This window comes from Balearica regulorum, chromosome 8, assembly GCF_011004875.1.
Source record: "Balearica regulorum gibbericeps isolate bBalReg1 chromosome 8, bBalReg1.pri, whole genome shotgun sequence".
NCBI lineage: Eukaryota > Metazoa > Chordata > Aves > Gruiformes > Gruidae > Balearica > Balearica regulorum.
The window spans coordinates 36214881-36225034 of NC_046191.1; the positions used below are offsets into that span (position 1 = coordinate 36214881).

The window sequence follows — 10154 nt, forward strand, 5'->3', positions numbered from 1 at the left end:
GGTTTGGAGAGAGAACTACTGCTTTCAGGACACGATTACGGTTTGCCTGAATGTTGAGAGCTGTAACGTTTTCAGGTCCGTTCTGCCGGTACTAAGAGAGTGGAGGAGAAGCCCGAGAGCTGGAAATGGCCACAGCTGGGAATGACCGCTCTTTCCATTTTTGTTCCCCCTACGCACAGGTAAATGCTGTAGATTGTAGAGTGGTTTGTATCCTTGATTTTCCTGACATATCTGTCTTGAAAGGGAGGGTGGTTATGTAAAGTTAGACGTCGCTATGCCACTCTGCGTGGGTCCTGGCCCCATCTGTAGGTCAAACAGCTGATTTTCAGAAGCAGGGAGAAGAGCTCACGATCATCTAAGCGATGGACAATTTCTCCTGTGAACGCGGCTCAGATACACTCAGAACACATCGGTTAATAATTGCCCACATAAAGATCTCTCATTGCTCTCTTACCGGCTCAACACAATATTGGTTGTGTTAATAAGTAGGCCACGTTTATAATTTCTGCTTGTAGCGACTACCTGAATTTCTGCAAAATCAGTCATTTAAAACAAAGTCCTTCAAAACGGGTTTGTCCTTCAAAGACATATTTCTCTTCCACCTGGTGCAAATCCAGGGCTGGGTGGAGGGCTCTTGCTTACTGCATGCATTCCAGCATCGGGGACTGAGGCGTTAATGCCACGGAGATGGGCTGTGGCTCCAGACCCCAGCGTGTCTCGGGGGGTGGCCCAGCTGTCCCGACGACAGTCCAAAAGTGGCGTGTTTTGGAGATGCTGCTCCGAGACCCAGCTGCTAATGTCTGGAACTGGGTGGAACTTCCCGTCACGTACTCAACTATTTTCAAGTGTGACTTTGATGTCCTTTAAAAAATGACACAGAAACTCATTAAGAAACCACCGGTACCCCGTGATACTGCACGCACTGCAGTACAGCAAGGAGACTGCTTTGCTCCTATTCTCATCTACCAACATCACAAAAGCTCCCTTGCCCTAGCTCAAGATAACTTTAGAGTTACCTGGAGCTTAAGATAACTTTACATGTTCTAAACTAGCAGCGCGTGGTCCCACAAAATCTTAGTCATATGTTCACAGCAGTACGCTGTATGTGAATCCATTTAGCCCAGTTTTATTGCTGTATTTACAGTACCTGAAACCTGTTTTCTCCTGCAGCAGAAGTACAGCAACATCTCCTGTTTCTGGGAAACACGACCCTCAGGCTGTTTGAGGATCACTTGTGCCTTCCATCACAGCAAACCTCGTTTTATAAATGGACTTTTTTTGCCACCGACTAACAGTGAGTAAAAATATTTTCTCAGCCGTTTCTCCAGTAGAGTAAGTAAATGCACAAAAACGTCCTTCCAGCGCTTACGTAGCACACGTGCAGGTCAAGAAATGTACCATGGCAAATCAATCAGGTATGATCCGCGATCCCGGCAAGTTGAAGGCAAAGAAAGGAATTGTATTGGCATCTGAATAAGGTTGCCATATGACTTTTTTTAGCTGTCTTCTTCCGAATCTTTGTAACTATCGGTGACATGAAAGATGAAGTCACAAAAGGCAATTTAGGTTGCTAAGATCCATGGCGTGAAAATGTTGCCTTCCTTGGGTAGACGAAATCTCTCCAGGAGTGAAAATGGTTAGTGGGCAGGTAAGCACTTAAGAGAAATGAAAAGCAGCGTGTGTGGTTGGAGGGAGGAGGTTGTTAGGGCCACCAGTAGCAGCATCTGTTGATAGAGCACAACCTGTTATATGGGTGAGACAGCCCTTGTATAGACAACATCAGATTAGAGTGCTGTGTCTGCAGATGTATTTCCAGTTTGTTGTTTGGAACAAATTAATAAATTAAATCAATAAATAAATTACTAATGAAATTAATAAATAAAGGCTCTACCAAGTGAAGCGTTGTATCTTAATTTCTCTTGCACGAGATACAACCAATCTGCTCTGCAGGAGTGTTACTGAAGTGCCTTTAACATGATACGCATGCTGCTCGTGGGCAAGCAAGAGATGCACAAGCATCTAATTCAGCGTAAATTAATTTCATGAACTTCATGTTCTTTCTCAAAATCTACACTTTGCACTTAGTAGAGAGAGTTGTGGTTCAGAAAATTGTGAGAGAAAAAAATTGTCGACAAGCTAAACATCAGTACTCGTGTGCTTAGCATTGCTAAACTCTTCAAAATTTAAAACTGATGCCATGGCCTGCCTATTATTCAGGATGTTTAAACTATTTTCACAGGTTGAGTTCTCAACTCATTGACTCACTTCAGCCCCCGTATTACTGATCACATGTTGTCCCATGGTGTAAATATCTACCTGCTTTTTCAGACTTTCTGTACTTGGAAGATGCTCTTTTGCCGACCTCAGCAGAAGATTTGTCCGAAAAGGCATAATCCCTCTAGTTAATGACTCCTTCAGTATGGCAATGCTGGCAATGATTTCAAGAAGATACCTGCTGGCCTGAACCTGGATTTGACCTTCCAGTTCCCTCCTAACAAAATGAATATAATGTTCTTTTCTGCAGCTGCCCCATTGCAACAAGGGGTCCAAGAAGGGATTCCGCACCCAGCCCATGGTCAAGAGTCACTCAGAAATAGAAAGAATATTTTACTACCAATTCACCCTCCACTGGTTATAAACCTCAACGATGAAGACAACGATGAGGACGATGATGAAGAGGAGGAGAACAGTAAACAATTTTTTCTTTCTTTTACCAGGAGGTAGAAGGGGGTTTTCCACTCTCGCAATGTACTTTGCAACTGATTTATTAGCATAGCCATCAAACCACCCTGTTTTGAGAAAAGAGGTGTTGACGGGTTTTTGACGTAATCTCCAAAATATTGGAACTGGTAGTCACTCTTCAAAATTTCTCAACATTTGGGGACGAAATGACAAGTTCAGGAGGTACTTCTTTTCTGGGAAACAAACTTTTGACCAGGGGCTGTACACGCTCCTCACTGAAGGTGAAGTCACAGGTTGCTTTACAAAAGGTAGTTGTGTGACTTCCCCTTAAATAATTTCAATCTGGCAAAGAGAATCCCCTCAAAACTCTTCATGAGTTTAACTGAATGTGTATGTGTATACATTTATTGATATACTAGATTTTGTTTAGGTTTTGTAATGTAGTTAAACCCTTGACTGAGAGACTCATTGGGAAGGAATGAATTGTGCAGTCCCAGGGAGTGAAAGCGAGAGACCGACCTGCTCTCACGCGTGCACTCCGCAAATTCCTGTGCTAGTTCTCAGGCCGCCCCAAGCTGCTTTTCACTTTCCCCCTGCCCTTCAGGGCTGCCTGTTAGCGCTTCCTAACTCGGTTTCAGTCCCAGGAAGCCACCTTAATTTAAACAATATAAAAAGTAGGGCTTTGCTGCTCTTAGCGGCCTTAACTGAGACAGACAAGGAGCACTCCCTTCACCAGCTCTGCCGGCAGACATTGCAGCAGAGTAACTTTGGGCAGAGCTCGTTGTATACACGTTGTAACTGCAATTCCACTGCAGCTGGAAACTCCTGCTGTTAAGGAATCATTTTTCTGTCCAGAATCAGGGCTTGCAGTCAGAAAAAAACAAACCCTGACCAAAATGAAACTCACGTTGGTATTTGACCATTAAGAATTGTGGAAGGTCTTTGTACAGATACCGCGTAACCTTTTAAAAACACTTCCTACAGGTGTTCCTGACTGGGTGCCTGAGACTGCTGCAGACATGGAAGAGGAAAGAGCAATAAAGGAAATATGCTATAAATCGGGTAAGTAGGAAATTAGTCACTCTTTCCTCAACAGCAATATAGTCACTCTTCCCTAAACAGCAATACTGCCGATACAGTAAACATTGGGTTTTTTTTTTTCTCCTCTTGGGGTACGTTTAGGAGAGTATTACGGGATTCAGTACCCTCAGGAACACCAATCAACAAAAACTGTGTCTTCACCTCGGGAAAATGAGCTATTACCCTTGGAAGCTACCGAGCGAGACTTGCAGAAAGGCAAGTGCTTTTCATCTTCTTGGACAACGTTTACCACTTTTAAAATTACTGTCACAGGGAGAAACTACTATGTCGCTTGCCCCTCCTCCCCTCTTCTTTAAATTAGTGACAATGAAGGATAGCGTATGACAAAGAGCGTCAAAAGACTTCACTACTTTTTCCCCATATACATGGGTAGTGTCACACACGTGGCGACTGCCTGTGTCCAGTGGCGAGGGAAAAGGTAGAAATGGGCTATTAAGCCTATGTCTACTTTCCTGAGACACACAACAGAGGTCTTCCCTCCAATTTTTCTTCACGATCAAGATTGCTGTCGTCTAATTTGAACCATCCTGAGGTTAGGAATGTAGTTTCAATTTCTGATTGCGGCGCTCTCAGGTGTCTTATAAAGGATGGTAACAAAAGATTTCCATTTTCTTTTGAATGTTGGGCTTGACCCAACAGAATTAAGGTCAAAGAAATACAAATTAATAAATATTTACCTCCCATGGTCATTCTTGACCAAGTGGCATGACTGACAAAAATCCACATTAGGTTTTTTTACTGAATAAGTAATAATACAGCTCCGTGTTAGGAGAGAGTTATGTTCTTACTGTAAGACGACACCAGAGTAATCAGTAAATCAGTCATCCAAAATTGCTGGGCAGAAATATGACCTGCTACTTTTAATAAAAAAGAATATCGTTGTTTCACACCTTTCAGATGTTTCTTATTAAACTAGTTTTGAGAAGCCATTTCTGGCAAGTATTGAGATATATTTAGACTATCGACAAGGAAATCCGCAACAAACAGACGAATACAGGTTTTAATATAGGTCTTTCTTTAGAATTAGATACATTCCGAGAAAAGGAGAGAGATGTTTCCCCAAAGCATTTCTTCCAGACAGTTCTCTGAGGTTTTTGGTACCACGATGACATGCATCTTGAAAATACCAGAAATTCAGTCAGACAGGATCACTGATGAATATCATTCATGAAAAGTGAGAAGCTAAGGACCGAGCAGGTAATTTGTAGCTGGTTCCTTAGCTCTGGAACCACAGTCGTCTTTAACCTGTGCATTATGGAACTTTCTTAGACACCGTGAGAGTTATTCATCAGGTGCTCCAGTTACACTAGTCGGGATCCAAATACCTAGGAAAAGAGAAAGAAGAATATAAAATGAGAGGTTCAAGGAACTTGCACTGAACTTATCACGAGCTCATAGAGACGGGAGGAAGAGAATGGCAGCGCCATTCCCTGTGCTTACACACAAGCAGCTAAACCACTCTTTCTGGTGCCCTTCCAGGCCATGGTGATACAATTCCTACAACATTAAGAACGCCAAAGGAGGAGGAGAGAGTTCAGGAACGACAGTACCAGCAAAGAGTATTCCCAGAATAGATCGTGGATCCTTTGAAAATGGAGGTAATACACTTTAGCATCAGCATCTCATTGCTGAACATCATGTGCTAAGTAAAAAAAACTTGAACGTGCACGCATTAAGCTTCACTATTTTAGATCTGAGTTATTCTTTCTTTGTTATGTTCTAGAGACTCTTTCTCACACTGCACCATTAACTATAACAATCAAAACCACTCTTTACCATTCTGCTTGGTTTAGCATTATTCTAGGGAAAAAAAAAATCCTCTATGCTGATTCCAATTGAATTTTTCCTGCTTGATTTTGGAAAAGAATTGGTTCTGTGAAGTTATAAACCAGACACGTCCGCAGTAGAATACCCTTACCACCAGGTATGTTGACATCGGGGGTAAAGCCAACGTGACAAGGTTGAAGCTTTGGCCGTTCACTGGTAGTTCTGCAATGCTCCTTGTCACCACATCAGCAACAGCAGTTCAGCTGTTACAACTATGTGTGGGCCCATGCTGTAAACTGTGCCACTGATGTCCCTGAGGATTGAACCTATATAAAGTTATAAACTGAAGTTATTTTGCATGCCACGTCATTTCAGTTGTTCAGCTCTCAGGACAACACCTAGCTGAACTGATGATGCAGCTGAGACAGAGGAAAAGCGTGCCTCATGTGCAACACGTGAGAAATAAGCACCGGTAGGCAGGAACATGCTAATTAAGGTTCCTGGTTTGTTGCTAACGGAGTTACCTCGTAGCGACACGCAGATCAGGGTTGCCACCCCATGCTGTGGAGCCCCTTTGCATTGGGTTCCCATGTAGATGTTACACTTTGACTTTGGAAAAGGATTTGTTCCCCTCTGTGACACACACGTAAATTGCACGCGGCTTTTGATTCGCAGTTATTACAAATGCGTATGTGGATTAAAGCCAATGTTTGTACTTTTAAACTGTAACCCCAAAATACAGTATTCATGAAGATTTTCACACTCATCATGAGAAGCCTTCTAAGCCAGAAGCGGTCAAAGACATTGAACGGATCCAACATCACTGCTTCGTCTCAGGGACGAACAGTTGTGGGGTTTTTCTTTTTTCTTTTCTGTTAATGTTTGCTTTGATTAAATGTGGACAGATTGGCATAGAGATTAGAGAGAGAACATTGTTAATGAGAAGAAGACGTCTTATCAATTTCCCAGGTTGAAAAAGGATAGAGCGTTTTAAAAAAATGAAAAAACCAACACCCCCAAAAACAGGCGATCAGCCTTTGTGTCGTAAAAACAACCATTAGCACTTTCGCTACCTTTCTTTTCAGCAGTACCTGAGCCCTATGCTGGGAAAGGCTCCAAACAAAAGAATCAGCTTGAGGCAAATAGAAGAGTTTGGACCCAAACCGAAAACTATGGTAAGACTGACATGCTGTGTGCAAAAGGAAAAATTTAGGACTATTGTGGAATTAGTAATCTGAATTAATGGAATTAATCTGGAATTAACAGAAAGCCAGAGTATTCATATGAATGATTTCTAAGGGAGGTTTACAGAAAACTAGTCAGTCATTGGGCAGCATACTCTGATGCAAAATCAACCACCTGGTACAAAACCATAACACTGCCTTGCATCTAGTGCTTTCCCAGGCAGGGACAACAAAGGAGACTGGATTGTGGATTAGTCTAATCTAAAAGCAACTGATGATGCCTTTGGGCAGGTTTTCTACACAGGAACATACACTTTGTCCAAGTCAAGGATGTCTGTGGCACAATCCGCCTCCTTTGGAAGATCCTGTGAGCCTGACGGAAACGCTGCGAGATTACTGGTGATCTTTAGAGCTCTAGAGGGAAAATCTATATTGAATACTACCTTGTATTTCAGAGGTGGTGTCTGAGTCACCCAATGTATTCATTGATACTTCCGCTAATGTAATATTTAATTTGCCTACCAGGCCTAAGAGAGTCTTTCCCTAACCTGCAGCTGAAATTAAGAAACAGTGCCTGTCTTGTTTCTACAGACAAATATACTTCAGGCTCTGACAATGCACCAACTTGGAGGAAAAGAAATCCACACGCTAAAACGTTCTCAACGTTTAAAACAACCATTCAGGTAACTGAGATTAGAACCGCCATCTTGCGTCTTGTGTTGGAAGTTTAATTCTTAACACGTTTTGAACAGAGCATAGACTTTCCCTCCAATAAGTGATGCACAACATGTTCTGTCTATCTATTTTGACACCAGAGCCAAGAAGACATGGAAGTGAATAGGAAAGGAGAGCGATACCTAGACAGGAGAAAGAGATGAAGCGAGTTCTTCGACTTACAAGAGAAATCGAAATTGAAATGCGGAAACTATCAACTGGAAAATCCAAAGCTGACACAACTGCAAATTCCAAAAATAAGATGCAGGAAGTACACTACAATGTTTCAAAACTGATTGAAAACATAAAATATACGTTCTGTGTGGTCACAGGTTCACTAAGTTTAATTTGTTATGAAAATTTAACCATTGAAATGACTTTTACAAACTATGGCTCTACACAACAAAATTAATTGTAAAAGATGCCCATAGAGAGCAAGAAATCCCTAAGCAGAGTCTTCCTGTACTCTATTTTACAGATGGTTAAATAAGAACTATTAGGTTTAATTAGCAGTTTCAGAGGACTTTGAATGTGAGCAAAACCAGTAATGTGTTCTAGAAAGTATCTCTTTTGGTGTGAAAGTCAGATTCTTGGATGGGTTGATTCAGTGTTTGCCAGATGCCTGAGGGCTCATTCTCAGTTTCCTCTTGAGAATTTGGCATCGTAGTAGGGCAGCAGAAGTGTGTCATGAACTAAATGAGCTTTACCACAACAACACTATCAGAATTCACTGAAAAATGCATTTACAGACATTTTAAATTAAAGTAGAAAAGATTGGGTAAATACTGAGAGGTAGACTGGTATGAAGGTGACGTGGTTTAGGCCCAGCTGGCAGCTGAGTGCCCCGTGGCCGCTCACTCACCTTCCCCAGCGGGACGGGGAGGAGAACGGGAAAAAAAACAACGGCAAAGCCTCAAGGGTTGGGATAAGGGCAGTGTACTGGGACAGCAAGGGAGAGGGAAAAAAACAATCAACAACAGTGCTGATAACAAATATTAACAATGGGTGATAATAGCGAACAATTTACCAAACCACCGACCGACTGACCAACTGACTGACCAGACACTCAGCCCGTCCCGGAACCGCGCCGAAACTGCGCCGCCCCTCCCCTGCCCGACCAGCCCCCTTTTATGGTGAGCATGATGTCACCTGGTATGGAATAGCCCCCGGCCAGCTTGGCTCACCTGTCCTGGCTCCTTGGGAAATTAACTCGATCCTTGCCAGAACCAGGACATTATCCACCCCTTATTCTATACCATCTACGTCATGCCCAGATTATTTCACTGACACCATCCTCTTACTCCATGGGCCATCGCTCTAAAGTGTCCATTGAGTTCATTTAGTCCATGGCTTTGGGTTCCATCTGCCATTACAGTGTCTCAGAGCAGGAACAATGGTGCGTGCTGCTGGATTGTTGCACGCTGCATCCGGAGTTGGTTTTTTTTCACGGCTGGTGTATCTGGTATGGTCCATGCTCGCAGTCTGGACGTCAAAGATGTGATTTTTCGATGAAGTTCCTGGGCACCAGTTGAAGTCAGTTCTAGTTCCATCATCATGGCACTTTCTTCAGTTTCAAAGTCCATCCTTCATTAGTTTTGGGTGATTCTTATGGTCATACCATTGATACAGTATATAGCTATTAACATCGAACAATTTAATTTATTGGCTATTTTCACCCAAAATCAGATCCCCTTGGGGTACACACCGGACTTCCCCATCCTTTCTCATCACCCACCAAGTGCACCCTGGTCCCTGAGCAAAAGCAATCCCGCAGATGGGCTTGCCTTTGCCTAAAGCAGGGATAACCCAAACTGTTTTACCCAACATATTTTTTATGCGCACTACAGGAACTTTATCCTCTTCTACTGGGCGTGGAAATTTTGATTGGGCAGGGCCAGCTCGATTGGCAGATCCCCGAGTGTTAACTAACCAGGTGGCCTTTGCTAAATGGGTGTCCCAGTTTGAGGGTCCCACCACCCATTGCTCTCAGGGTAGTTTTTAGCAGTCCATTGTACCTTTCAACTTTCCCAGAGGCTGGTGCATGATAGGGGAGGTGATACACCCACTCAATACCATGCTCTTTGGCCCAGGTGTCTATGAGGTTGTTCGGAAAATGAGTCCCATTGTCTGATTCGATTCTCTCTGGGGTGCCATGTCGCCACAGGACTTGCTTTTCAAGACCCAGAATAGTATTCCGGGCAGTGGCATGGGGTACAGGATATGTTTCCAGCCATCCAGTGGTTACTTCCACCATTGTAAGAACATAGCACTTGCCTTGGCGGCTTTGCGGGAGCATGATGTAGTCGATTTGCTATGCTTCCCCATATTTATATTTCAACCACCGTCCTCCATATCACAGAGGCTTTACCCGCTTGGCTTGCTTCATTGTGGCGCATGTTTCACATTGATGGATGACCTGTGAGATGGCATCCATGCTCAAGTCCACCCCTCGATCACGGGCCCATCTATATGTCGCATCTCTTCCTTGATGGCCTGAGGTGTCATGGGCCCACCGAGCTAGAAATAATTCACCCTTACGCTGCCAGTCCAAATCCACCTGAGCCACTTCAATCTTGGCAGCCTGATCTACCTGCTGGTTGTTCCGATGTTCCTCAGTGGCCCGACTCTTGGGTACGTGGGCATCTACATGACGGACCTTTACAACCAGCTTCTCTAGCCGGGCAGCAATATCTTGCCACAATGGGA

The 10154-nt window shown here is 43.4% G+C and overlaps 1 protein-coding gene across 1 annotated transcript; it reads left to right on the forward strand.

Moving 5' to 3' along the window:
* The first annotated feature begins 274 nt into the window (after positions 1–274).
* LOC142602833 (uncharacterized protein C12orf50 homolog) lies at positions 275–4131 on the forward strand. Its single transcript, XM_075760586.1, has 5 exons — positions 275–305; positions 1145–1294; positions 2525–2689; positions 3667–3744; positions 3865–4131. The coding sequence occupies exons 1-5, from the start codon at positions 275–277 to the stop codon at positions 4077–4079; spliced, it is 639 nt and encodes a 212-aa protein (XP_075616701.1). The 3' UTR covers positions 4080–4131.
* Positions 4132–10154: the final 6023 nt, after the last annotated feature.

Bases quoted from the DNA above. Each gene is read 5' to 3' on its own strand.
- LOC142602833 (XM_075760586.1), top strand. From the start codon at position 275: ATGCCACTCTGCGTGGGTCCTGGCCCCATCT. The intron at 1,295-2,524 runs GTGAGTAAAAAT...TCTTTTCTGCAG, and splicing joins TTTTTTGCCACCGACTAACA to CTGCCCCATTGCAACAAGGG. The intron at 2,690-3,666 runs GTAAACAATTTT...CACTTCCTACAG, and splicing joins TGATGAAGAGGAGGAGAACA to GTGTTCCTGACTGGGTGCCT.